Source organism: Aspergillus fumigatus, chromosome 4 (assembly GCF_000002655.1).
Source record: "Aspergillus fumigatus Af293 chromosome 4, whole genome shotgun sequence".
Taxonomy (NCBI): Eukaryota; Fungi; Ascomycota; class Eurotiomycetes; order Eurotiales; family Aspergillaceae; genus Aspergillus; species Aspergillus fumigatus.
The window spans coordinates 2977588-3004051 of record NC_007197.1 but is presented as its reverse complement, the minus strand read 5'-3'; the positions used below and the strand labels follow the sequence as shown (position 1 = coordinate 3004051).

The 26464-nt window shown below is 49.5% G+C and overlaps 9 protein-coding genes across 9 annotated transcripts; 4 read left to right on the top strand and 5 right to left on the bottom strand.

The window, feature by feature from the left end:
- Positions 1-581: 581 nt before the first annotated feature.
- AFUA_4G11450 (Rho family guanine nucleotide exchange factor CDC24) lies at positions 582-5072 on the bottom strand. Its single transcript, XM_077804644.1, has 6 exons — positions 4568-5072; positions 3207-4499; positions 2904-3152; positions 2641-2827; positions 1005-2572; positions 582-952 (listed from the first exon to the last, which is right to left on the bottom strand). Exons 2-5 carry the CDS (start codon positions 4179-4181, stop codon positions 1239-1241), a joined length of 2745 nt encoding a protein of 914 aa, XP_077660787.1. The 5' UTR covers positions 4182-4499; positions 4568-5072; the 3' UTR covers positions 582-952; positions 1005-1238.
- A 318-nt stretch (positions 5073-5390) lies between these two features.
- AFUA_4G11440 (F-box and WD domain protein) lies at positions 5391-9444 on the top strand (the record flags this gene model as incomplete). The annotated part of the gene is made up of 2 exons (XM_746593.2): positions 5391-6948; positions 7043-9444. The coding sequence occupies exons 1-2, from the start codon at positions 6711-6713 to the stop codon at positions 9442-9444; spliced, it is 2640 nt and encodes an 879-aa protein (XP_751686.1). The 5' UTR covers positions 5391-6710.
- Positions 9445-10072: 628 nt separating this feature from the next.
- AFUA_4G11420 (uncharacterized protein) lies at positions 10073-11536 on the bottom strand (the record flags this gene model as incomplete). Its single annotated transcript, XM_746594.1, has 1 exon — positions 10073-11536. One exon carries the CDS (start codon positions 11534-11536, stop codon positions 10073-10075), a length of 1464 nt encoding a protein of 487 aa, XP_751687.1.
- A 516-nt stretch (positions 11537-12052) lies between these two features.
- Positions 12053-14784, bottom strand: AFUA_4G11410 (involucrin repeat protein; the record flags this gene model as incomplete). The annotated part of the gene is made up of 2 exons (XM_746595.1): positions 12053-14563; positions 14632-14784. 2 exons carry the CDS (start codon positions 14782-14784, stop codon positions 12053-12055), a joined length of 2664 nt encoding a protein of 887 aa, XP_751688.1.
- Positions 14785-16183: 1399 nt separating this feature from the next.
- AFUA_4G11400 (putative cell surface receptor/MFS transporter (FLVCR)) lies at positions 16184-18196 on the top strand (the record flags this gene model as incomplete). The annotated part of the gene is made up of 3 exons (XM_746596.2): positions 16184-16703; positions 16777-17238; positions 17330-18196. Exons 1-3 carry the CDS (start codon positions 16557-16559, stop codon positions 18194-18196), a joined length of 1476 nt encoding a protein of 491 aa, XP_751689.1. The 5' UTR covers positions 16184-16556.
- A 289-nt stretch (positions 18197-18485) lies between these two features.
- Positions 18486-19779, bottom strand: AFUA_4G11390 (cytochrome b-c1 complex subunit 6 family protein). The gene is made up of 3 exons (XM_746597.2): positions 19371-19779; positions 19036-19158; positions 18486-18930 (listed from the first exon to the last, which is right to left on the bottom strand). The coding sequence occupies exons 1-3, from the start codon at positions 19657-19659 to the stop codon at positions 18866-18868; spliced, it is 477 nt and encodes a 158-aa protein (XP_751690.1). The 5' UTR covers positions 19660-19779; the 3' UTR covers positions 18486-18865.
- An 89-nt stretch (positions 19780-19868) lies between these two features.
- Positions 19869-21668, bottom strand: AFUA_4G11380 (GRAM domain-containing protein). Its single transcript, XM_077804643.1, has 3 exons — positions 21075-21668; positions 20758-20929; positions 19869-20703 (listed from the first exon to the last, which is right to left on the bottom strand). The coding sequence occupies exons 1-3, from the start codon at positions 21083-21085 to the stop codon at positions 20185-20187; spliced, it is 702 nt and encodes a 233-aa protein (XP_077660786.1). The 5' UTR covers positions 21086-21668; the 3' UTR covers positions 19869-20184.
- Positions 21669-21995: 327 nt separating this feature from the next.
- Positions 21996-22670, top strand: AFUA_4G11370 (uncharacterized protein; the record flags this gene model as incomplete). Its single annotated transcript, XM_746599.1, has 3 exons — positions 21996-22141; positions 22217-22287; positions 22573-22670. 3 exons carry the CDS (start codon positions 21996-21998, stop codon positions 22668-22670), a joined length of 315 nt encoding a protein of 104 aa, XP_751692.1.
- A 1129-nt stretch (positions 22671-23799) lies between these two features.
- On the top strand, positions 23800-26261 carry AFUA_4G11360 (putative glycerol-3-phosphate acyltransferase Sct1; the record flags this gene model as incomplete). Its single annotated transcript, XM_746600.1, has 4 exons — positions 23800-23973; positions 24087-24681; positions 24744-25012; positions 25068-26261. The coding sequence occupies 4 exons, from the start codon at positions 23800-23802 to the stop codon at positions 26259-26261; spliced, it is 2232 nt and encodes a 743-aa protein (XP_751693.1).
- Between the last annotated feature and the right edge of the window lie 203 nt (positions 26262-26464).

The following is a 26464-nucleotide window of genomic DNA, read 5'->3' as shown; positions in this document are numbered from 1 at the left end:
GCAGTCCAGCCCGATCTTCAATCCCAATTAACGAGTCTGGAAACGGTTGGGCCGGCGAATAGTTCGGATTCTACCCGACCTTATCAGCTAAGCAGCTGCCTGCCCCATTGCAAAATGGGATTCTGGATGATGGATCCCGCGTCGCTGCACTGTTCATGCGGGCTGCTGAGAATAGGATTACGTATCTAGATGATATTTGATAGGTCTGGCATCCTTACGAAAGAAAACGTACCCAAATGAAATCGACCCCTGGTTGCGCATTTGGAGTCTTGGTCGACGATGGAGAAAAGGTGGGAGACTAGCTTCTATTTCCCTCAGGCTAAATTGATAGCGTCCAGGCTCTATACGGATCCACAATTCTCATCTCTTTATTCTGATACACTTTTTGCGTTGCCTATCAATCTTCTACCTACACATTGTCGGTTGTTCAGGGGTACTCTGTAGAAATCTGCTGAATGACGATGTTGAAGCTTGAGTATCTACACAATAACGAATAGTGTGCTAGGGGCTGTGATTGATACATAGTATATCACTATCTAGACCTTTGACAATTGGTACAATTACGAGGACTTGGTAGTATTGGATAGTTACTCGACTTTTCCATTAAACTTTACTCGAAAAAAAAAAGTGCGGAAAAGCCAGACTCGAAAGCAAAATGTGCCGCTTCTGCTCAATGGGAAATATGAGTCGAAAGAAAAGACAAAGAACCAGCCCTAAAACGAAATCCACTGTACATCTTGTCTCTCGATGACCTGGAAGGAATTGTCTGCTCAAAAGAGGAAAACGAAGAAACACAGCGGTATAACATACATCATGCAGTCATAGTTCATGGACGTGGCAAAAAGATAGAACAAGTCATGATCAAGATCTCCTCGACCCGGGGAGAGCACCCCCATAGATGAAATCAGGGGCAGATATGGTTGAGCATCGGGAGCAGATGGTGAATATCGCTCTTCATTGTGATCAACACAGGGACAATGCAACCGAGCTGATTCCCACTTTACCTGCAAGTTTCAAGATTCACATCTTGACAGTCTCAAGCCAATCCAGTTGGGGGATGAGCTGGGAAATCCAGGGAGACAATGGAAAGCCGAGAAATTCGGGGGATATAATCCGCCACTGCTGCCAATTTCCCCCACATCAATGGAAGACAGGCAAAGGACGATTCAAAAAAAATAAGAACAAGGAGAAATCAAAAAATGCGCAGAGCAGTCCAATTGCTCTAGCTCTATCGGAGTCTAATTCTCAACCACTTGGCAGTAGAGTTGTATCTCCCCTACTTGGCCCTTCGCCAGCATATCCCGGTGCTGCTCGCGCCATTCCATGAAGGCTAGCTGGACAGCCTCGTCGCTGTCAATCGTAACAAAGTCTCCGTCTTCGTCCCGGTAGCGCAATCTAACTGACTTATTGCCAATGGATCGATTGGTGAACCGGGCCAGTTTGGCATCCACCCGATCAGTGAGCGATCGGAACATGATATTACTGGCAATGACCAAGGTCACGTAATTGTCATCAAAGTTGACCTTGGCTTTGAGCTGGGTCGGCATGAGAGGGTCTTCGTCGGGCTCACGGCTCAGTGGAGACGTCGGTTGATCGGACGCGGGCCCAGTGGCTCGAGACTCTGAATATTGAGGCTCGTGGAAATGGGTCGAGGCTTGCTGGCTGTGGCCGTTGCGAATCGGAAGATTTATACCGGTAGGCGAATTGTTCTGGCTTCTGTTCACTGGCGCCTTCATACTGGCCATATGAGCAGGAATGGGTGGTACCGGAACGTTGTCTACGGTCTGCATCGTGTGGGCTCCCATATACCGACGCGATTCGGGGTTGTGATGGTGAATGTCCGGGCTGCTAGCGGAGCGCATTCTTTGCGCCATGCCGTTGGCGTTGGTTTGTCCTGCCAAAGGCGGAAGGGAAGGTCGAGTACCCCGGCCATTGGGCGCGTTGTTGAAGAAGTTGGTCCCATCTCTGGATACGCCACGAGACAATGCAGGAGCGGTGTAGCGATTAGGCTCCTCATTCCAGTTGTTCGACGGTGTGCCCTGGCGCCCATACGAGTAACCAGTGGACTGGGAACTCGATCTGGTCGACGGTGTCTCGGCGACAGGGGAGAAGTACGAGTTCATATTCCTCTCTGCAGGTGACATGCTACCGGGCGTGAACTGCGTGTGGACGGACAGACTAGGGTCCGGCGGGAAGCGAGTTTGCCGGCCGGACGACAGTGGAGGTCCAGAGCTCCCGCTCCCCCCCGTTGCGGACCGGGTTCGAAGACTCGTGCTGGAAGCATTACGGCTCATTGGAAACTCGGAGAAGAACGCTGCTTCCTTGGTGCTCTGCTCTTCAGCGTCGTACTCTTGCTGATAAGGATTCGGCATGTTCGCAATGCCCTTCATGTACATGAATTCCGTTTCGGAGGTACCTGTGTTTCGGGCACTGCGTTGCTCCGCTTGGATCGCTCGCTGCGTGTCAATCTCCTTGTACCATTTGCGCATTACGTCCTCATTCTGGAAACGGATGATGAAATTGTCCACAACACCGGGATCGCCCTTCCAAAAGATTTGAATTCGATAAGATCCTGCGGGGTGGGACTACCTGTTAGAACTGTGGCGGGCATTTGTCCAAGGGAAGGGAGAACGCTCATACCTGGCTTTTGAAGGCAAACGATATCCGTCACATTGGCCATGTAGATGCGACCTTTCAGCTGTAGACGTGGCTTGCCCTTGATAGTTGTGGCCGGCTTATCCTTGCTCACCATCAATTTCGTTTTCTGTTTGTTGGGGTTGATATCCTTGCAGCAGAGTAATATCCGCTGGAAGAGATAAATGTGGTACTAGATCGGAGGCATTCTGGTTAGCATAACGAGCGCTTGCTTGTCAAATAACGGGATTCGCAAAACAGGTACAAACCTCTCGTTCAGAATCCTTTCCCGTGTCGCCTTTCAAGACAGTGAATGTGCCAAAGCGGAGCAATTCGCCGAACGAGTCGATCTTCAGAGCCTTCCAGTCGTCTACTCGTTCATCTAAATCGAGAAAGGCCGACGCTAGGTGCTCCTTGTCGATCGCGTCGTTTGCGGAGTCGAGAACAGACTGGATGGTGTCAATTGCTTTTGTGATATCAGCTTGGAGATCAGGATCCTCGGTTTGTTTGCGCAGTTCCTGTAACCAGAGGTTAATGACGGTGCGCACACATCAGATCTGAAAACAACACACCATAAGCATCAGGGGGTACTTTGTCATGCGCTGGAAAGGCTTGACAAAGAAACTGTTCAGAGTTGCAGGCTGAGCGACCATCTGCTGAAGGTCGAGCGGCCGCGGTGCTGACCGAATCTTATCCCACTCTTTGAGGCAGACTTCATCACAGCGCATTTGATTCGAGATGAATGGCTCATATTGTCGAAAAGCTTCCTCGTGCTGAATGAAAAGCTCGCCCCAGTTTTGCTTATCCTCAGGTAGGGCGTAATGTTGTTCCATCCGAATAAGAAACCGTTGCGCGAAATCCAGGAGATTGTTCAAGTTGAGAAAAATCTGGTGGCTAGCATCTCCAGTCAGAGCCCCTGTCTCCTCTAGTTCCTTCTTGAGAGCCTGCAGATTCTGTAGGTGGTGGACGTAGTCGCGTTCTGTCTCCAGTAACTCCTTGAGAATGAACTCCCTCTTGGTGAGCTTCACCGCCCCTTTCGCTGGAGCCGATGTTGTGGAATCCAAAGACCGCTTCAACTGGCCCTGCATCTCCAGGATATCCAAAACGCGATTCACCATTTTGATCACCTTGATAAAGCCAGTCGTACTGTCGCCATATAGATCGGTGATCAAGAAGCAATCCTGCTGGGGAAAGGCCAGCTCCTGCAGCGACGCCTGTAGAAACTTGAAGGTGGCGGCTTTGGGACGTTTCGCCTCGGGAACCTTGGAGGGATCGATCTCGAGGAGCTCGGGAGGATCAGAGGCATTGTAGATGGTCAACAAGGGGTATCCATTTCGAAGGCAATTCCAAAGCGATGCGACAGGGTCAGTGTTGCCCAGTCTCTCGTCCTCCTCCTCCATCTCTCGCAAGTGGGGTTCGAAATTTGGCACCTCAGCCAGCCGTTTTTTGAGGTTTACACAGCTCTGATAGATCGATTCACCACCGCGACGGTTGATAATATTGTCCTCAGCGACAGGACCGCCGTTCGATACCGCGGGCTCCATCATCTCGGCTGCCGGCCACTCGAAGTCGTAGTGGCACGGAAAAGCAAAGTGTGAGTCGTATCAGATCCGCGCAGCAGATCGAAGGAAGGAGGTCGAAAGAGATGCAAATCGTCGGCCAAAGGGAATAATGTCGATCATGGATCACGAGTTTTTCGAGCTGGTGGACTGATGCGGGATGGATGGGTGCGAGCGAGCAGAGAGGTTAAGGTAGGTAGGTAGGTGGTTTGTCAGGAAGGGGAGTGGAGATAGGTAGATAGATAGTTAACTAATAACTATCCCTTTGGGTCGAGCCAAACGACGAAGCTTTCCCGCGCCCTAACTCTGGGAGAAGATGTTAAAATGGGACCATGAAAGAAGTAGTAATACACTCGCGTCCTTTGTCAACGCACAGGGTTTGCAGGACTCCTCTTTTTTCCTGTGCTTTCTTATCTTCCTTAAATTATTTTGGTAAATTCCCGACCCTTGCTGCGAACAGCTCCAGGTATCAATAGTATCGGAAATTCTCAGGAGGGATCTTCTGTACTGAGAAATTAAAAGAAGGGTGGGTGTGGGGTTTGCCGCTGTGGGCGTTCTCAAGAAGCCCAAGAACTAAGGAGGCGTTCCCACGACAAAAGGGAGGGGAGACGAAGGAGGGGATGGATATCTGATGTTGCACCACTGCACCAGAAACCAGCATAAAAAATATGATAGAAAAGAAAATGAAAGAGAGCAGACTCTTTTGAGCAGAGAACAGATAGGAGGTGTGGAAGAAGGAGAAGAAAGATGATGAGTAATAGAGCGCCAGGGACAAACCTCGCAAGAATCCAGGCCAATGGATTGCTTTGTTACTGAAGCAGGGTAGTAGCGCGCGTTAGTGCTATGTGTATCTAGTTATAGAAGCAGTAGTACCGTAGGCAGTACGGAATACTCGAGTATTTAAAGTAGCTGTGGAGAGGTGGGGAGAAGCAGACTCTGAATACCTAGTATCAGTTACAGATTCTTACAGAACTTTCTTTCTTTCTTTCTTTCTTAGTTTCTGATCATAAGGTCATAAAAAAGGGAAAGAGAGAGGATCCTAAAGGAAAGAAGAGGTCTTCTAAAGCTTATAACTAAGGACAAGAAACAAGCATATTGATTCTGTTACACTTCCCACGGGCTTTACAAAAGGCACATTTAGTGCAGATAGTTATACCTCTTTAGTAAATGTAAGAACTGCATAGGAGGCAGGGGGTAGCTTTTTAGACGGGATCTCTTCTACCTATTTCTATTGACACAGACTGCATCCAACTTATTTCATAGTATGGTGATAGTAGTATGCTTAACCTTGAGAAAGGTCCTTCTGTTCTCTCTTGTCAGCTCCTCGGCAGTCAAGGTCACACTACATCATGTTGTCCCGGAGTCACACGTCTGACTATAGCTATTCACCTAAACACTCAAGTGACAAGTGATTCACAACATCAAAATTCAAAACACATCAACAACATGGAGCCTCTGATCTAATCTAATAGACTCTATATCCATTACTCAATTGGACGGCGGGCCTGGGAAGTGGAGACCTCAATCAATCAGTGTTTCGGCTCTCAACTCTATCCACTGATGGAGTATCTAGTGCAGCGAAAGGGAGGGAGACTGGGCACTTGCATGATACATACGCTTCTCCCAGTTCCAAAGTAGGTCCACAGCATTCGTACCTAGTTGGTAGACAGTAAGCAGCCATGACGAATCTGGTCTGTTGACCTCAAAAGTCAAGGAGGGTGGGAATCCTTGCTGCTGTATCTATCTATCTGATACCAGAAATGCCGCACGGTATTTTCTTTCCACTAGGTCAGGTTCGAATTGGGCTGGATAATTACTATCTTTCTGGTTATTCCGAAGACTCGATATATTCTTCGAATGTAAGGAAGGCACTGTTTTCTTCAACAAATGGGTCCAACAAGTTCGGTCGCAGCTCTCTGTATCGTGTGGCATCAGGTATCGATGATTTGGCCGTATTGTGCATTACAGAGAAGACAGCACCTCCCGGAGTCCTGGGGCTTCTTTCGCTGTATGATGAACGGTCAAAATCATACCAGAAAATGAAAGAAAACGAGCTAGAAAGCGATGACTACCACTTAGATAGAAATCCAAGAAACTTGATTATAAATTGCAATTCTAAACACTCGGTCTTCAAATCGATGGGATTGGATATACGTCTATGGGTGTGTTCTGACATGATATACCGCTCTCAGCTTGACATAATTGACACAAACAACTTCCCCTCCAGCCAAGCCATCTGACTGCCATCACACCAATACTGTAAAGGTCTGATCCATTGGAGACAATTTTATCAATCCTCGAGTCCAGTCTTGATTGGCATGATCCCCTGTTCTGATCAATTATCATATTCTCTGACTGCACGAACAACGAAAACGTCCTAGCTCTGTCTATTGACAGGCAGTGGTCGCAGCGATTACATCCTAACCCAATGCCAACCAAGCTCATACTGGACGACGAAGATTCGTTATAGGGACAATAATCCGACCACCCTACTGTTATCGGACGAAGATTTTTCACATGGAGCAAGAGCCCGCTGCGGCGGAAGCTGCAATTCCTCGTCTCATGCGGCTTCGGGACCCCAGTTGCTCCTCCAATTTCACCGCCCCATCGTTGTCTCCAACAGGCTTCAAGCTTGATGAAGGTTATGCTGACGAGACAAAAAGCCAGTCGGACAATGATTGCTTGAAACCGTCTTCAGGCGATGCGATGTCCCTTCCGGATTGGCTCCTTGCGCTCCGAGAAGCGGACAAAGCTGGTGAGTAAGGCGTGCGGCCAGAATTGGAAACCCGCCCAGTGAAAGGCATTGCTGTAACGATGGAGACTGATGGATCATCTTCTTTACTGTGCAGAATTCGCATATAACTTGCTACGGACCCTACGAACCTCTACTATTGCGTCGGTCGTCGATCGACTCGCCCCTCTGTTGCACATGGACCCTGTTCTCAAGCTACCGCCAGAAATCACAGCCGAGATTTTCTCCTACCTTGACCCCAGGACCCTTTTGACGGCCTCATTAGCATCTCGCGCGTGGCGCAGCCGTATCCTTGACACTCGACTATGGAGAGATCTATACATCAGCGAAGGCTGGCGCGTCGACATCGACGCCATCCGCACATTCGAACAGAAGCACTCCGCGCTATCCTCGCCGCAGAGTCGCAAGTCTAGATCGAGACATGAAGATCCGGATGTTGGAGAGCCGAAGAATAAGAAAAGAGTCCCTCAGGGTTGGCTGGACTTGCGTGCTACAGAAAAAGTATCTGATGACGCGCCAACACGGGACCTCGGAGCGCCCGTGGAAGTGGATAATGAGGGAGACCACCAGATGAGTGATATTATGAAGGACCGTGCCGTGTCGGGAGCCTCGAGATCTTCGCCGCTGTCTCCCAGTAAGAGACGTGATTCCCGGGCTGTCGATTTACCCGAGTCGGACGGTCAACCGCTATCCACTTCCCCAAAGTCCCAAATCATGATCCGAATGCCTAATGGCGCCGTGCGAATTAACTGGCCACACCTCTACAAACAACGAAGACGCTTGGAAGAAAACTGGGCGAAAGGCCGATTCACTAACTTCCAACTCCCGCATCCGGCCCACCCAGAAGAGTCTCATCTGGAGTGCGTGTATGCAATTCAGTTTATAGGGAGGTGGCTCGTCAGCGGTAGCCGGGATCGGACTCTGCGCGTTTGGGATTTGGAGACCAAGAGGCTTCGGTATCGTCCCCTTGTCGGTCACACAAAGTCGGTCCTATGCCTGCAGTTTGACCCGCGGCCATCGGAAGATGTCATAATATCGGGCAGTAGCGACAGAAATGTCATAATTTGGCGATTCTCTACCGGTGAGAAAATCCATGAAATCACGTCCGCTCACGATGACTCCGTCCTGAACCTCAGATTCGACAAGCGCTATCTTGTTACCTGCTCTAAGGATAAACTCATCAAGATCTGGAATCGACAAGAACTTACACCACTAGACAAAGATTATCCCAGCGTTCATAAAGGAGTAGGAGTTACGTATCCGTCTTATATTATTGACACCAGCGAAATCCCATCTCCCGTTTTAGAAGCAGAGCTTGCTAAAAACCACATCAGAAGCTTGAGGCCTTACTCTCTTTTGATGACGTTGGATGGACACGGGGCAGCGGTTAATGCGATACAGATGAACGACGATGAGATCGTTTCTGCGTCGGGGGATCGTCTCATCAAGATTTGGGATATCCACAGCGGTGCATGCAAGAAGACTTTGCCGGGGCACGAAAAAGGCATTGCGTGTGTGCAATTCGACAATCGACGTATTATCAGCGGAAGCAATGACGATACGGTCCGAATTTTTGACCATGCCTCTGGTGCAGAGGTCGCTTGTTTACATGGACATGCTAACTTGGTAAGGACCGTCCAGGCTGGCTTCGGTGATCCACCGGGAGCCGAGGAAGCCATGAGACTTGAGGCTCTGGCAATCGAGAATGAATTCTGGGACGCTCAACGCTCTGGTGAAGGGGTGGACTTGGGTCCTAGTGCCCTCAGACGCGCCGGCTATCATCAAAACACTGCGGGCTCGCGAAACCCTCGGGATATCAAGGCCCTGGGTGCCAAAATACCTCCAGGCGGAGGTGGCAGTCAATGGGGTCGGATCGTCTCGGGGTCATACGACGAATCAATCATAATCTGGAAAAAAGACAAAGAGGGCCGATGGGTCATAAGCCAGCGATTACGGCAGGCAGACGCCGTCGTCAACGCTTCACAGGCGCAGCCGTCCTCTTCGCGGACAATGGTTCCTCCCCCGCGAGTTCCGCAGAATCAGGGTCCGGCTTTGCCTCAGGGGCAAGCTGCTGTGCCTCCCCCTGGACAAGCACCTTCCACACAGCATCTCTCTCCCATCAACCAAATCCCTCATCAGGCTCCTATCATTCATCCGGCGCCTGGTCAACAAAATGCTCTCTGGAATTCCTGGAACACGGCCAACGCCAACGCTCAAGTAGGGCATGCTGCGAATCCGGCACTGTTGATCCAGGCCCAGCATCATATGCAGAACGCGCAGCCCATGCCAAACCCCTTACCGCCGCACCACCACCACCATGTCCGCATGAACCGAGCTCTGAACCCGCAAGGTGGCCACCCAACGTCGAGGATCTTCAAACTGCAGTTCGACGCTCGCAAGATCATCTGCGCCAGCCAGGATCCCAGGATCGTGGGATGGGACTTTGTTGGCGATGACGAAGAACTCAATGAAGCGTGCCAATTCTTTACCGGTCTATAAATAGTTTAACGACCTTCGTTCCCGGTTTGAGTGCGCTTTCTCTCGGGCCTTTTCTCGTCACATAATTCTTTCTCTGTCCTTATTAGCATGGCCCCTTTAATTTTCCGTGCATCTATGCCACTCATTTTTCTCTATGCCCGATAATCCTTTGATTCCTTGCGGCACATTTGGTCATTTTCCCTTGGACCTTTGCATCTCGGGTTCATTGTCTTTCCTTCCAAGCCTTCTCCTACTTACCATAATTTTTCCCACCACAGCATACGCATATTGTCCCTTACGTTTTCATGTCCAAGCATATTTGCATGTGAGCAGCGGAGTTGCCTGGTATATGACTTAGCCATTTGGATGTCTTAATTGGTTCTCTTTCCAATCATAATGAAAGAAATAATGATACAATGACAAGGCTTAGAATTTGTTTGTAATACAACACCCAAGGGAGCCGAGCACAATCTATGCCTAGCAACAGGTTCTGATGATGTTGATTGTCTCAACGCTCTCCGAGTTTTTGTAGTGTGATATAACAATGCCAATCCGGGCGTTCAGAGAAGGGTCTAGCTGCGTGATAGTTCTACTTGGCAGACCGAAATTCTGCGTGCTCAGGTCCGTAGAAGTCGCTTGACGGATAGTACTATACTCGACTGTCGATCCCATTGCCAGGCGAGCTCCTTGCAGTTGTGTACGTATCGTTCGAAGATTGTGCGTATATGATGTCGTCCTGTTCGCCAAAGCCTGGGAGGCAACAGCAGAGAGGAAGCGCCCTGGCTTTTAGAAACTGCAGCAAAGTGTCTGCTGATCCCGGGACTGTTCCGGTCATTTCGACAGATAAACGAGGCTCGCCAATTCGATCCGAACTCTGTTGCTGGGGCTCATTGCCACTCAATGAAGTACGACCATGCAGTGTTTGGGAGATGCTAGTCTGTCTATGGATGGGGTTTTTCGCCAGGGACACCGTAGCAGACCCTGTGTTTCGAGATCGACCAGTCACAGTCTGTTTAGGTATTGCTGGCGTGACACTGGAAGAATCGAAACGACGATTCTCTTCAGCGGGACGCGGAGTCGGCACTGATGCTTCGACTTGCGCTAAGCTGGTATACTTCACAAGCCTCGTACTATATTCATTCGGACGGTTAGAGTCGCTTTCCTCCTCGACAGTCTCACAATCGGCTGCAGGAAGCGCCCTCCGGTGGAAAGGATGGTCGTCGAGTGGTCTGACCAAGCTTGTACCATGGGCGCTATGCCGATAGGGAAAGCGTCCTAGCACTGCCGTACCATCTCCGGCCCTTGCAACAGGGATCGACTGTCCAGTAGGCCGAGGAGGGGCAGGTGAAGAGAATCCGAAGAACCTGCGCAAGCTTTCCCCATAAGACGCCACTCCGCCACCATTCGAAGTCGGTGGACCTGTGGCTGGTGGAGGTCTCTGTTGGATATGCCCCTCGCGAACAAGGGACCGAACGAAGAACTGAGTTGAGTAGGATATCGCTTCAGGACTTCCGAAAGATGGAAGGCCCGGAGGTGTGGGTGATCTATATGGTGGAGGGAATCGCGGAAAAGCAGGACGCACTGGCGACCTTTTACTTCCTGGCCATTTAGGAATTCGTTGAATATTGTCTAAGTCATTGAGACTGGCCACTTTACGTTGACGAGACTTATCGCGAGAGTGCTTCTTCAATGAGACATCAGACAAAACATGTTCTGATTTCTCATCACAGCTCGCGATCGCTGCGACGCAGGTGTCTGATAATGGAAGCGAGTCCCACAATGGGCCTTTGATCATCTGCTCTTTCGAGAGATAGAGAGAGTGAGAAGCATGTGCCTCATGGGCTAAAGGAATGAACATGGCCAAATTCGGAGCCATTCCTCTGTCTAGGATTTCGTCCATGGGATTATCAGTGCTACAGGTCAATGAATAACAGTCATCGACGGAAGCCGCTCTGGCAGCATTGTAGATGGAGCTTTCGTCGCTGCTCAATGGCACAGATAGACCTGTATTCGTGTTTCGGACATTTCCATGATATGTCTTTCGTCCATTAAGAAATGACTGTCGATCGAAGGACACAGACTCGCTGGAGACAGGACGACATCGGGGTGACATGTTCAATGAGAATGAGTTATGAACGAACGAGTAACAATGGATGCTCAGTAAGGCTGCAGAAGACGGTGTACCAAGTGCGTGCGAGGATCGGGAGTGTGGGACGCAATCATCGCCAACAAACCACCTAGGTCCTGTGCACCTTCCGCACCTTTCGTCGCAAGGCAGGAGCAGGAATACGGATGCAGCATCCAAGAACGGAAAGCGAGAGAAAGCAAGACGATTGATGATACATTGTCAGCTTCGTTGTGGTATGTGCCGAAACAAATATAGACACAAATGGGCAGAGATCCGAAATAGTACATGGAGAGAATTTAGAGAATAATATACACATTGAAAGTATTGGCTGTAGTATTTGATAGTCGACGCCAAAAGCTGGGGTAACCGAAGAAAAGGAAAAGGAAAGGAAAAAAGAAAAGTCTATAGGATATCATGATCATTAAGCCGTGACACTTTGGCTGAGACTCGACTTGCCAGTGCTTGCTGCTTGTTCTTTCTTCAGATTCCGAATCTGAGTCTCTAGTCGCCTTCGTTCTTCTTGTTCCGCCTGCACAGATAGCTTAGCTTGGCATAATGGGAACGGAAAGCGACGACATTGTAACTAACCTTGAGGATCTTCATGTTCTCGATACGAGTGTCACGCATCATCTTTTTGAATTCATTCTTCAGGACCATTGTAGAGGTGGTCTCATACGTCCCATCTCGTCCCATTGCGTTGTTGATACCCATCCAATTGATTCGCTCCTCGTTGAGCTGCGTCTCCAATTGCTCGCAGCGGTCACGTAGACCATCAATCATGCCTTCGTACCGCTCACGCTCTTTCTCGAACTCGATGCTGGCCTTGGTCATGACCTCATAATCATCAATAGTTTCCCGGAGTTCCCTTTCCAGCATCTGCACTCGCTGCTGCAGATCGCTGCTACCAGGCTTTCCAGCTTTGAGGGCTGCGAGCTCCTCCGCAAGTTCAAGGTTTCTAGTGTTCAAGTCATCAAGTTCCTTTTGGATAGCTGGATTGGCGGCCACCTCTGCTGCTCGTTGGGCTCTGCTACCGTACGCACCATCGAGCTCCGCTTTGGCCATTGTCAGTTCCGTTTGTACCCTAACTACTTCGCCTTCCATTTCAGTCAGTTCGGCCTGCAGACGGCTCGCGCTCTGTTCTGCGTTTGCGCGTCCCTCAGCTGCTTCTCTCACTCGCGACTCCATGTCGACGCGAAGCTTTTCCATAGCGTCTTGCAGCCGAGAGACCTCGCTGACCATTTCACTCAATTCAGCCTGCAGCCGAGTCGCACTCTCTTCTGCAGCGACACGAGAATCAAAGGCTTCCTTGATCCGTGCGTCAGCATCGTTGCGAACCTGCTGCATCGTCTGCTCCAGCTGCAGTACTTGTTGTTCGGCTCGGTCCCGGGCCTCGACAGCTTCCTCAGCTCTGGTGTTGGCCTCCTGACGAAGTTGATCAACCAAATTCTGCAGGCGTGTGACTTCACTATCAGCCTTCAAGCGAGCGGCAGTGAGTTCCTCTGTTTGAGAGACGCTTTCGGATCGAAGTTGTTCGAGCTGGGATTCTAGACGAGCGACCTCGCGCTCAGCCCGCACACGGGCTTCATCAGCTTCCATCTGCGCGTCCCTCTCCTGCTTAAGTTCCTGGATGACAGTCTGTAAGCGCGACAGCTCTGCCTCCACATGCACTCGAGCTTCCTTTTCGGATGCCAAAGCACTCGCGTGATCTTCCGCGGCGCTCTTGTGTTGTTGAAGGTCGTTGAGTTCCTGCCGTAGAGCTTCGAGTTGCTTGATTGCCAGGTCGAGTTCATCCTTTGCACTCTGAGCCCCCTGCTCAGACAGTTCGAGGTCTTTCCGGAGATGAGCGATCTGCTCCACCAGATCGGCTATGTGCGCATCTCGTTCCGCGTCCGATTTGGAGTTCAGTTCTCTCTGTTGCTGAATTTGAGTGGTCAAGATGCTCTTCTGTTCGAGGAGCTTCTCGATCTGGCTATGAAGGTCATCAATGCCAAGATTCAGGTATTCGAAATGTGCTTGTAGGCCATTCCCTGATGACGCTGGGGGAGGAGAGAGAGCCTGCGAGCGAGACAATCCAGATTGCCCCACGATGTGGTGCAGTCGGGCGTTGATCTCCACTAAATGGTTCTCCGCACCGTGATCCGACTCCAAGGTGCGCGGTGTCTCAGCTGATTTTGCAGCTAATATATTCAAACCACGCTCAATGTATGCGAGGAGCGCTTCGACTGTCGCTGTGGGATTGATCGATGTCGCATCATCCGAAGTTTGAGGAATCGCATCATAATCGCTCTCAGGTTGCAACCTCAAAACCATGTCGCGCAGGTTCTCACTCAAAGCTTCCAGCCTTCGTTCGGTATTGCCGATAACTTCAAGCCCAATCATCTCTTGGCTGCCGGAACCAGCTGGTCCATCAAGATTGTCTGACGTCTTGTACAAGCTTCTGTCGTCAAAGTCGTCGATACTGCCGCGGGTGTTGTGGCTAGAGAGGCTCTCCGGGGTCTGTGGAACATTCCTCAGGTTCTTCTTCAACCCCTTATGTGTCATCTGCAGAACACCGGCTGTGTGTTCCAATAATCTTTGGCGTACGTGCTGCGCCTTTCGTTCCAAGTTCCATATTTCATTTGCCAGCTCCTCGCACTTTCGCGTGCTCTCTGCCAGTTCCTCCACCGTTTTGTCCACAGAGTCCGTTGCACCGAACCCATTTCTGTGACTGGGACGAGACTTCGGCAAGTCCCCTGCGTCGTATTCTTCACTAGCCCTGCGATTTGTTGAGTTGTTTAATTTGCTAAGCGACAGAGCCGCATCGCGCAGTTTCATTTCCAGGGCTAATTTCCGTTTCGCTGCGTTTAGGCGATTGGACAGAAAGGAGTAATCTTTCTTCAAAGCTTCAACTTCCTCCAACGACATTATCTCATAATTCATGCTGTCCCCCATAGCGGTTTCAGTGAGTAGGTACATGGCGACAGGGTCGTTGGCGTTCAGCAAAGATGGACTTCGTGGCTGGCTCGGATTGAGCTATAAGAATAGATATGTTAAAAGCATGGTTCAATATGAGAGAGACACCGACTAAGAGTTCAACGCACTGGATTGTATCGCAATTTCTCCGCATATTGGGGCTCAAAGGTCTCGCGATAGCCGTTCATGAGAACCTTGGCCGGAGGGGCCTCGAAGGAGGCGGACGACAGGTATCTCGGGTCGCCATAGGATGACTGGCTAAAGCGATCGTGATCGTTCATCTCGAGCTCTAGAGACGAGATATCCCGATGAAACGCGCGGTGGAATGCGGCAATGGATTGGTGTGGAGAATTGTCTCAGGGACGAGCCGTCACCAAACAGGGATCATTATCATAAAGCAGTAGCTACTTCCTCATCAACCAAGGTGAGTCAATGGCAAATTGTGTGAGAAGAGATATAACAGAGTAAATGGCAAGTTACTCAGGCGACAATAGAGTGGATAAGGTGAGAGGAAAAAATGATTTGGGGGGGGATCGAGGAGTGAAGAAGATCCGCAAGTCTAAATCCTAACTAACTAGAGGATGAGGCTACCTGAAGGACAGGCCAACCCGCCATAATATGATGGATCAACATTCACAGGAATGTCATTCATCAAAATACTTATGATATGATTGAGAATATAATAACGATCGCATGAGCTATTCATATGTTCTGGAGAAACGATATGACTGGTAGCAACTACACGCATTATGCTTTGTTGTTTTTCTGCCTCATTAGTTTTCTTAGGAGGTGTTTCAATAAGTAACAAAAGAAATGGAATCAGCAAACCTCTCGCACTCTAGATCACCAATTAGATTTATAGAATGCATGAGATGATCTCCCCTATCTGATCGATCTCATTTCGATAGTTGGTCTAGATACCTAATGTTCACTTATGAGTCGATACTGTGATCCCATGAGAATATTTATGGTTCCTTAACCAACCCTTGGTTCAACCACGCGGATGGTTCCCCTGAGATCCGGACTTATACGGAATAAAGGTACGAGGTATCTGGCCAATGGTTTCGTCTTTTGCTTAGGTGCAGGAAGGCTTGCTTATTCCGCAAAGGATCAGATCCACAGGATTTCCATATCAACGATCAAAACGACCTGGTGGAATTGCCTATGTCTGCCTGAAATTAGACTACACAGTAGGTCTTTCGCACAATCATAAATCCCAGGAGATCATCTCTTCAGCCACGGAGTATGTTGATTGCAACTGGAGGTATGCACACAGGATAGGTGTCTCAAGTTGACCCGAGCGAAGCACGACCTTTATCTGATGGGTATGGGAACCCTATACTTGTGCAACAGTAACCGGAATCGGCCCATCTTCAGTTGACAGTTTATCATGATTTGTGGGCGGACGAAGATACATGAGGCATGTTCGTGGAGATGGTATAGCCAGCATCTAGGATATATTCAACTTCGATTAGTCTACCTAGTCTAGGATTCAACTTCACTTTTAATTAATACAGTGAACTGTTCGAACTTACTCCGCTGATGAAACAGTGGTGCTATGCGACGTACTAACCCAGCCAATTGGCAGTATGAAGATTGCAAGCGGAGCAGAATATCTAATTCCACAAGTAGCTTCGGAGGACTCCGTATCTAGCCTGATTTACCCCACAGTCGATCACACGCGCCCTCTTGGTCACTTTATCTGGTCTGTCGTTGACTCGGAACACGTTCACTATCAATATATAACTACGTACTAAAGCTGGGAGCCTCGGAAGAACCCCAAAAAGAAAACTAAAGGGTTAAAGGAACATCTGCTTAGTGGAGGAAATGAGACTTTCTCTGAAATAACGCCAGCGTTCACTACCGACAAGGATGTCGACGAACTAAAGCAACTAACTGATATTAAACAGCATGTGGACGGCCAGTGACAACTCGCTTCGTCTGCAAATTCTCTCTCTTCTCCGTGTTGCATTAATAGTTACCTTCTGCCCCATCCTCTGCCGTCTGGAGTCATGGTATTTCAGTCGACCTGTCCGTGTCGCAAGCATCCAAGATGCCTGCAGGTCACTACGCAGCCGATTCCCAAGATGGTATTCTATCACCAGACCCGTTGTCTACGGTGACTGTGTACAAGGTGTATAAACGACGATTTTGGGGGCTGGCTCAACTAGTCTTGCTGAATATTGTCGTCAGCTGGGACGTAAGTGCGCTTTTCGAACAACAGACGCATAGCCAGAATTTGGCTAACGTTTACATGATCCTGAGAAACTCAGTGGCTCACCTTTTCTTCTATATCCACCACCGCATCGCAGCATTTTGGTGTCTCCGAATCCGCCATCAATTGGATGAGCACTGGCTATCTCTTTGCCTTTTGCGTAGCCAGTCCAGTCGTCATCCTCACTCTTAACAAAGGCGGCCCCAAACCTGCCATCATTACTACCTCCGCACTCCTGCTCGTGGGCAACTGGATTCGATATGCTGGAACGAAAGCCCAGGGAGGCATCTTTGGTGTGGCCATGTTTGGGCAGATCCTCATCGGACTGGCGCAACCATTCTGCTTGAGTGCGCCGACAAGGTATAGCGATCTCTGGTTTTCCGATCAAGGGCGCATTAGCGCAACAGCCGTTGCAACTCTAGCCAATCCATTGGGAGCAGCCTTGGGGCAGTTGATCGATTCGTTCTGGGCGACAACACCCAAGCAGGTTCCAGATATGGTTCTGTACATATCGATCATTGTAGGTGCATCGTCAATCCCATCAGCAGGAGTGTTTTGTCGTAAAGCAACCCATATCAGCAGCAATACTGATCGCATGCATAATCTGACAGGCAACCGTCGCGTCAATCCCATCATTCTTCATTCCAGCCGCACCCCCAACGCCCCCAAGCGCTTCATCAGCAGGCAGTAAAACACCCCTCCGTCCGGCGCTGATTCAGCTCCTCAAAACCCTCGAATTCTGGCTCATCCTGATCCCCTTCTCCGTCTACGTCGGCTTCTTCAACAGCGTCTCCTCCCTCCTGAACCAAATTCTCGAACCATACGGTTTCTCCGAGACAGACGCCGGCATTGCAGGCGGCATTCTCATCATTGTCGGCCTCATTAGTTCGGCCATCATCTCTCCCATCACCGACCGCTTCAAGCACTACCTCGGCACCATCCGGATCCTGGTCCCCATCGTCGCCATCTGCTACATCGCCCTCATATTCGCCCCGTCCAGTCCCGCAGGCATCGCCCCGGCGTACGTCGTCTGCGCCCTCCTCGGCGCATCGTCCTTCGGCCTCCTCCCCGTCGTGCTCGAGTACCTCGTCGAGATAACGTACCCCTTCTCGCCCGAGATAGGAAGCACCATCTGCTGGACAGGGGGACAGCTCCTCGGCGCAGCGTTCATCCTCATCCAGGACGCCCTGAAAGCATCAGACAACGCTTCACCACCTCAGAACATGAGAAGTGCCTTGATTTTCTCAGCCGTCGTGGCAGCCGTTGCGGCGCCGTTTCCAGTCTGCATCGGGCTGTTTGGGCGGGATGTCCGCCGCCGCCGGTTGGAAGTCGATCGCGGCGTCCCTTTGGAAAATGCTGTTTGTCGAGACCCCGAGGCAGCCAGTGCGGGCGTGCACGTAGGTGATGAGAACCCCAATACTGGACTGGATCATGCTTCTGATATGCCAAAGCTGGCGCCTAAATACTCATCATATTGAGGCTGATTCGAATGCTCTTGGATAGCGAGTTAGTGTCAGGAATTGCTTATCGGGTTCAGTTATCCTCAGGTGTTTTCCTTAAACTCGTCTTATGCAATGCTTCCTTTTTGGCTGTACATGTTTTGTGAAAACCATCAACAATGAGCTCATGTAAACGTATTGTTTTCTAGCATACCTACCTGTGGAGGTGAAGTTTAACGTCATGATCAACTGTTAAGTATTCAGTGTACATTATAACATGGAAGACCAATCTACAGCCGCCAGATACGGAGAGGGAGGCATCACAAGTCTAAGCAAAGCGGAAACATTGATTCTAAAACACAAAGAAAAATGTAAAGCACAGTTTCGAACAGGCGGGAGACCAGCTATCTGTACATACAGGCAAAGGATGCCAGTTTTTACCATCTTCCATACCGTAACATAACATGGCCAGCAGCAGAATGAGAGGACCGTTCCATCCCCGGCATATATCTCAGTCAAGAAGACCCCGTACTCATTCGGTGCCGGATTCTATATCGGCAGGCTGGCATTCGATTATGCCAGCCATCATGTACTTCTATTCAAATCCTCCCTGCTCTTCTATCCGATGAGATAACCAACGTGGCACTGTGGATTTCGCTTGTCGTTGGATGGTGAAAAAGAGCAGGGGTCAGTCCGAGGGCGAAGCGCTTATTTGAGAGCCTTCCAGAGCTTGGGGGCAGCGCAGTTGGTCGCGCAGTGGGCGAGGTGGAAGACTGTTAACAGGCAAAGCCAGCATCGGTTAGTCGGCAATCTCAAGAACACATCTTCAAGGCCAACGAGGCTAGACAAATCTCGAGTGTTCCAGCCGGGTCACTTACACTCCTCAACACAGTCCTCCTTGGGGCCCTTGTGGTCGGGGTCCTCCTCCTGCCGGGTTACGCGCTCAACACACTCATCGTAGTGGTGCTTGTAAGGGGCGCACTGAGGACCGTTGGCGCATTCTGTTTGTGATAAGGTCAGTAAGTATCACATAGCAATGCTGGATGAGTAAATGGAGATGGGTCTTTGCGCCGGTGTCCAGACAATCCTACGATGAGGCGGACGACCGGAGATCCGAATGCGTGTGTATTCACTATCATGAATACGCAACGAAGCGACCCAACGATGTAGATGGGCAAAAGGGAAGACCCCAGATCGACAATGAGTGACTCACCCTCCTCAAGCTTGGGCTTGATGTCGACAACCTCCTCTTCCTCCTCTTCTTCCTCCTCGGGCTCCTCTTCCTCGGGCTCCTCCTGGCTTTCCTCGGAAGACTCTTCAGCGGGAGTCTCTTCACCAGATTCCTCCGTGCTCTCCTCGGTCTTCTCCTCGCTCACGTCGGGCTTGTTTTCGGTTTCAGCCTCCTGGCTGGTCTGCTCGACGGTTTCGGCAGGAGCCTCAGCCTGAGCCTCGGGGAAACTCAGGGAGGAGATCATATCGGAGAAAAAGTCGGCGAGACCCATCCTGACCGTGTGAAAGTATCAATTGACGAGAATGGAGGGTCTGGAGTCGAGAGTGTGGGGGTGCAATGGCAGCAGAGAGCGAGATTTGATGAGGATGGTGGTTTTACGAAGCTTTGGCTCCGACCGTCACAGGAAAATCGGAACACCCCGGCGCCGGGGAGGTTGAATTGTCGCACACGTGATTGGCCAACGCTTTGGGAGGAATGTCTCTTGTGTTGTTTATTAAACTACTCGTTCTTCATTTTTCTACAGTTCACACTACCTGTGCGGGTCGATGAATCATTCATACAGAGAAGCGAATTGCCGCCGAATAATTTCTCGGACTTGAGCCTCCTTTTGTCCTATTTTATCGCGATGAATGATGAATCCCCCAATTATTGTACATTAACTTGCAGATATCTCATAATGTAACGGAATAGCTTTGGCGAAATGATTAGAGAAAGGGAACAGTTGTCAAGACGGAGAATGCCGTTGTAAGCAAGATTGCCCAATGTCTAGAATTATCAGGATCGCCTCCACTCGATGTCAACTGCCACGGCGTAGCCTTTCTTCGAGTTCATTGGCAACACTCTGTTGCTGAACTTCTTCGTAGCCTGGCGGTGGATCCAATGGTTCGGTTTCTGTCCCTGCACCGTCCTGGCGACTGTACGGGTCTGGAGATAGGCCTTGGCCATGAGAGTGAACCCCAGCCATATCACCCTGCGGCCCCGTGTAGGCGGGCAGCTCTTCCAGGTGGATTGTGGAGAGGTCAACGTTTCCCGATCGTCGGCCGTCTTCTTGTGAGAGCTCAAGTGCCTGCTGCATACGCTCCTTGAGTCTCTCAAAGTTGTTGTGGAAGTCGAACGCGCCCCCCTCTTTGAACGTAACCTTCAATTGAACGGCTGGCAATGACGGGGGAATCCCTCCTCCAGACACGGGTTGGACAAGGGCTATCCACTGATTTGGACCGAAAAATGGTGCAGTAACGTGCGAGTCATGTATGTTGAGAAGCGGAGCCGAAAATGATTGAAAGTCTTTTGACTTCTGAGAGGGAATATAGATAACCTATCATCGATGTTAGCAGACTTTCGGGGAGAAAATGATGAAGAGTCTTCCGACCCGCTGATTGGTAAGATAGATCTGTCCGGCACTACTCTGCACGAATATTGAATCACTACCTGTGTATGAACTGAGCGGTTGCAGAGAGAAACTCGCGCGCGGTGGAGAGGTGTATATCAACTGCTCATTCGGAAGTTTGACGAAGCCTTCACGGTCATGGAGCATCACCCAGCTGTACAGACCAACGTCAGATATGACTCATGCATTTCAAAGGCAGTCAGGGTGAACGCAGAATAATTGTGGCGGATGACTAGCAATGCAGGTACTATGCATAACAATGAAGAGACAGCGGCTGAACCTAGGGTCGCTCCACATACTTGATTGACATCTTGGCTGGTCGGCTCCGATATTCCAGTAAAAGTGTCGATGTATGCGCTCGTGCTAGGGCTCAAGCGCTATTATCGATAGTTTTGATGTTGACTTATTGAATGACTCTTCATAAACAGAACAGACGCGGACCAGGTGGTCAAATCTGTTGGTCAAAGTCCAATTTAACAGCCTTGTTAGTGGTTCACGCTGAGTGAGTGCTGCAGCTGTGATGGAAAGTCTTCACCAGGTATTTTCTAGCAAAATTTGCCGCTGTGGATGAGAATAACCAAAGTAATGTCAACGGCGATAAAGCTAGTAGTTTGGCCTCGTAGCTGCGTGATATTCACGACGATCCGCACTATATATTCGCTATGTACTCCGTAACGTGGGGCAGCCTTCTGAGCGGGGAGATCGAGGACACCGAAATTGGTTCTAAAAGCGACAGTGTGATATGTATTAGATGTTCATGAGCAGACAAGATAGAGCATAAATTCGATAGCCTTTGCCTTTAGATTCTTTGTCTCTGACCTCGCATCATATGGATTCTTGGAACCTGGGTGCCTTATCGGGATGGCAAACACTCAGCAATAGAGGCTGCTGCGAGAACTTTCTTGTTGTACCCACCAGGGGGAATACCGATGCAAGCCGTTTGAGGGACACATTATCAACACCAACTTATCATTGCATCTTGAAGCTTCTCATCTGAGTCCGATCAACACCTATTCATCAGCTTTGCATAGTATCAAGTTAATGCGCTGTTTTCTCCCAAGTCTGTCTTCTAAGTCTGCTTAAGAAACGTATTCCTATCTATTACAAGGTAGGTGTCGTAATTATCCGCTATCGTGGTGGACTGCGCATAGAATTGTTTGCTCAGAAACACAGCTACTTCGCACGCTCGCTGCAATCAACCAATTTAGAATACAACTCTCATGTCTGGAAAGCAGTGGTGCACTGTTTGCTGGGTTCCTGACAAACGAGATCGAGATCCTCCTTCCTCAAAGCGCAGTTCATTGGACTTTGAGTCTAAGGCTGCTTTTGCAGCGCGCTTAATATCACAAAAATGCTTCACTTCAGAGTTAGTATCTCCATAGTGGACTGATCACAGAAGCCATGTCAGGTCCGGCCATGGTGCCGATAAAAATTCAAACAGGACTGAAGCTGCAAAAAGAAGAGTCCCAGGAGTAGCGTCTACCGGCGGACGCGAACCTCGGAAGCACAACTGTAAGTGAGCATCGGTAGGAGAAGAACAACAACATTCAGTGAACCCGTGAGTCGCAGATATACACTGCTCATATGACGCATCGTCAGGTTTTGTGTTTAAGTCGTTGCCTTAGGGTTGAGACAGCACTGACATCCGTCACGAACCCAGGTGGATGTGGGAACTTCATCCAGTATATAACGAAAGACGCTATTCTGACCAGGAGTCTTTGGCTGATTTTTATTAGCACCAATGATACCGCTAACATTTCTTCGTGACTGCTAAGGTGGCTACAATGATAACACCAGCATACTCGAAGCAGATGACCGGACCTATCTATACTTTTCCACTGAAAAGGTTGCAGTGCTATCAGCAACTTGCACCTAGGACCTTGGAGCAGAAGTAGCACATCAGACCTTTATAGCTAGACTTCAGGATTTCAGAGATCGATCCTTTGCCAAGAGACCTTCAAGCATACCTATGAAACTATTAGGTCTTTGCGAAGAATGTGGCAAGTAGTAAACACCTCAGATACTGTTCAGGTCATACTGATCCACAGTGAGCAATCTCAGGCCATTGTTAAATGATCAGATCAACCCTCTTCGAATTAACGACTGATTGGGCACCGAAATGTAAAGATCCGGACGTTGCCCATATCCATCAAAAGATTCGAGCTCCCCGCAAAATTGAGTTTTACGACCAGACCATCAGATCCATGGACACTTGCTGGCAGCTCCAGGTCTCGTGCTACTGAAGGAAGGTCTAAGTAGCACCTATGAGCCTGACTGTATGTCATCAATGTTTGTTAGCAACTATTAGACAACCCTGATGATTCCGGTTGATAAAGTAAGACAAGACCAAATCGTTGTTGTGTAATGGAAGATAGAAAAGGGAAATTCGGGTGAATCAAAAAATCTGCTGTGCAAATAGTGCAACAGAGATGCAGCTAATACTGCTTCCTGAGACATTAGCAGATAGATAGTTAGTACCTACTCTGTACTTGATTAAGAGGTGATTGTGTAGTTCTAGAAGCGTCGCTGTACTTTGGACCAATCCGGTGTGCAGTCCGTGCACAAACGGCGAAACCACAGGTTTTTGGGACCTCCTGCGCTCCCCCACTATTATGAAAAGGTTGCTCTATGACATTATTATTTAAGCCAAGCAGAGTCACATGGGTAGTTCTTTGCTCTCTACATAGCTACTTTTCAACCTTTTGCCCCCAGGCTTCCGATTTCAAGACCATAACTAAAAAGAGTAAGACTTCACAGCTCTTATACTGAAAATCACAGGGATTGACTAAGATAAGTTTGATCAAGGTGGTTCGATCTTGAAGGCGCATGCCTGGTTCGGTCGCATTGACGCGTGCTTCCGGCTCCATTATTTCGAGATAAGACAGCGACTGGGAAAGGACTCACAATTTCGAGAGACTGGTCCACCAAAGATTCCCATTGTTTCCTCGGCCTTGAGCCATCGCCGCAGCTAGGCGCAAAGAGGGACGATTGGCTCAAGGGCATTTCGAACTACTCTACGACATCATGGGGAAGAAACAACCATATATCCCCCCTCTAATTGGGTGGCTATATGATTTGGTCTTATGGTCATTCTCGGTGCTAATTGACCTGTTCTTCCGGGAAGTTCATCCTCGCGGTTCTTGGAAGATCCCCCGGAGGGGTCCGTTGATCCTCGTTGCAGCACCTCATGCGAATCAGGTTGGTTTCTGTTCATCTTTCCATACATATATATTTGACTTCGGTTGTAGTGCTTGCTTTATGCTCCTACTTGTTATATCTTCCGGTCGCTGACTTCTGCAACTCTCTGATAGTTTGTCGATTCGTTGATTCTGATGCGAGTGTTGCGTAACGAAGCCCACCGTCGCATTTCATGGCTCATTGCAGAGAAATCCTTCAAGCGCAAATTTATCGGATTGTTAGCTAGGGGAATAGGAACTGTCCCGGTGGCTCGAGCGATGGATAATGTGAAACCTGGTGTTGGAACTATATACCTGCCTGATCCTGTTAACCAGCCGACTCTTTTGCGAGGGGTGGGGACCAACTTTGAAGGGCCTGAGTTTGAAAAGGAAGGCACAATCTCTCTCCCTACCATCAATGGTACTTCGCACAGTGCTGCCATTGCTGAAATCCGCGGTCCAGAAGAATTGGTACTCAAGAAACCGTTCAAAGCCAAGGACGCACTTTTCCAGCTCACAGGGCGTCATGATATCACTGATGATGGAACATTCACCGGGGATGGCTCCGCCAAAGACCCCGACTTTCAAGGATCCAAGTTCAAAGTATCACCTCACGTCGATCAGACGGCGGTCTACCAAGCAGTATTCGGCAGACTCAACGCAGGTGGCTGTGTGGGTATCTTTCCAGAAGGTGGCAGCCATGACAGGCCGAATCTACTTCCCTTGAAAGGTATAGTTCTTTCCTTCGATTTGCCTCATTACTTGCGGAAACCTCGGCTGATTGAACTCTAGCTGGTGTGGCATTGATGGCGCTGGGTACTCTGGCGGACAATCCGGACTGTGGCTTGAAAATCGTTCCATGCGGAATGAACTATTTCCACGCTCATAAATTCCGTTCAAGGGCCGTGATTGAGTTTGGTAACCCTATAGAGGTACCACGGGAGGTGGTTGATCAGTTCAAACGAGGTGAAAAAAGAGAAGCTGTCGGCGCACTGCTCGACACCATTTATCAGGGTCTTGTATCTGTAACTGTAACTAGTCCTGATTATGAGACTTTGATGGTCGGTGAACCCGCCTTTTTCGGACCATGGTATCTGTGGACTGACGTGTTTCTAGGTGATTCAAGCCGCTCGTCGCCTATATAACACCAAGGGAAAGAACCTCCCGCTTCCTATGGTGGTCGAGCTCAACCGCCGCCTTGTCAAAGGTTATACCCACTATAAGGATGACCCTCGTGTTATACATCTCAGAAAGGCCGTTGCCGACTACAACAAGCAACTCCGTCTTCTAGGCATCCGTGATCATCAGGTAGAGTATGCGAAATTCTCGTGGATTCAGGTCATTGCTACCCTGATCTATCGTCTGGGCAAATTAGCTCTCCTGACCATCGGGACACTGCCTGGCTTGATTCTTTTCGCACCTGTTTTCATTGCAACGAAATACATCTCCAAGAAGAAGTCGCAAGAAGCACTGGCCGCATCTACCGTGAAACTTCAAGGACGTGATGTCATGGCAACCTGGAAGCTACTCGTCGCCCTTGCTTTCGCCCCCGCAGTGTATGCATTCTACACTGCAACCTTCACCTGGTGGGCGTATTACAACCGTATCCAGGGGCTTGTTCCTGTGTGGATGCCTTTGTGGTTGATTGTGCCTATCGGGATGATCTTATTCCCAACCATTACTTTCGCAGCGCTTCGCATCGGCGAGGTGGGCATGGATATCGTGAAATCTCTGAGACCATTGGTGCTCTCTTTGAATCCTTCCTCAGCCAATACTCTTGTGAAGCTGCGCGAAAGACGCGCTGCACTTGCTCAGCAAGTCACTGAAGTCATAAATACCTTGGGCCCAGAGTTATTCCCAGACTTTGATGCTGCAAGGATCGTCACGGATCCCTTCCGTGAAGACCACCGACCAGCCGGAAAGACAGGAGTTGATCATTCAGCTGTGCCTGAAATCAGAAGAACTAGCGCAACAGATACGGAAGTGGAATCTCCAACACGGGAACCTCTTCCTCGCAATGAGTCGTTCCACAACCTTGCCAACATTGGCTTTTTCTCTACGAGACCTTCGAGCCGTTCTCGAAGCCGTAGTGGTTCGTTTGGAGGTCGACCTGGCTCCTCAGGGCAACAGTTGAAGCCACTGAGCCAGGTGACAACGAAAGACGGGTTTGAAGAAGTCAGCTCGAAGATTCGCGACGCTATGCGCGAACGAGGCGAACGCAGGCGCCGGAGAAGCGAGGATGGAAGCTGGGACATGGCCAACTCTGGTCCAGGCACGCCTTCGAGTGAAGGAAGCCGAAAAGATTTATAAAGTTGGGAAAGTGGGAGCATCGCAGTACGCATGTATTTCGCACATGAGCGCTATGTTGGTGCATGTGCTTACTTCCTTTCACTAATGTCAATGAATCGCGGAATGAACACCTTGTGTATTGGCTAGCTTAGGTTCTGATACCTGCTAGAATATATATATATGTAATGAGACAGTGATCTGATGCCTGTAAACCCTCCTTCTCT

What these genes read in the sequence shown, in the direction of transcription:
- AFUA_4G11450 (XM_077804644.1), bottom strand. Translation starts at nt 4,181, where the DNA reads ATGATGGAGCCCGCGGTATCGAACGGCGGTCCTGTCGCTGAGGACAAT. An exon ending in GAAAGGATTCTGAACGAGAG is followed by an intron (nt 2,828 to 2,903) that starts GTTTGTACCTGT and finishes CCTCCGATCTAG; the next exon opens with TACCACATTTATCTCTTCCA. An exon ending in CGTTTGCCTTCAAAAGCCAG is followed by an intron (nt 2,573 to 2,640) that starts GTATGAGCGTTC and finishes CCCACCCCGCAG; the next exon opens with GATCTTATCGAATTCAAATC.
- AFUA_4G11390 (XM_746597.2), bottom strand. Translation starts at nt 19,659, where the DNA reads ATGGGTCTCGCCGACTTTTTCTCCGATATGATCTCCTCCCTGAGTTTC. An exon ending in CAAGCCCAAGCTTGAGGAGG is followed by an intron (nt 19,159 to 19,370) that starts GTGAGTCACTCA and finishes TATCACAAACAG; the next exon opens with AATGCGCCAACGGTCCTCAG. An exon ending in GGAGGACTGTGTTGAGGAGT is followed by an intron (nt 18,931 to 19,035) that starts GTAAGTGACCCG and finishes GCCTGTTAACAG; the next exon opens with TCTTCCACCTCGCCCACTGC.
- AFUA_4G11380 (XM_077804643.1), bottom strand. An exon ending in TCTATCTTACCAATCAGCGG is followed by an intron (nt 20,704 to 20,757) that starts GTCGGAAGACTC and finishes CATCGATGATAG; the next exon opens with GTTATCTATATTCCCTCTCA.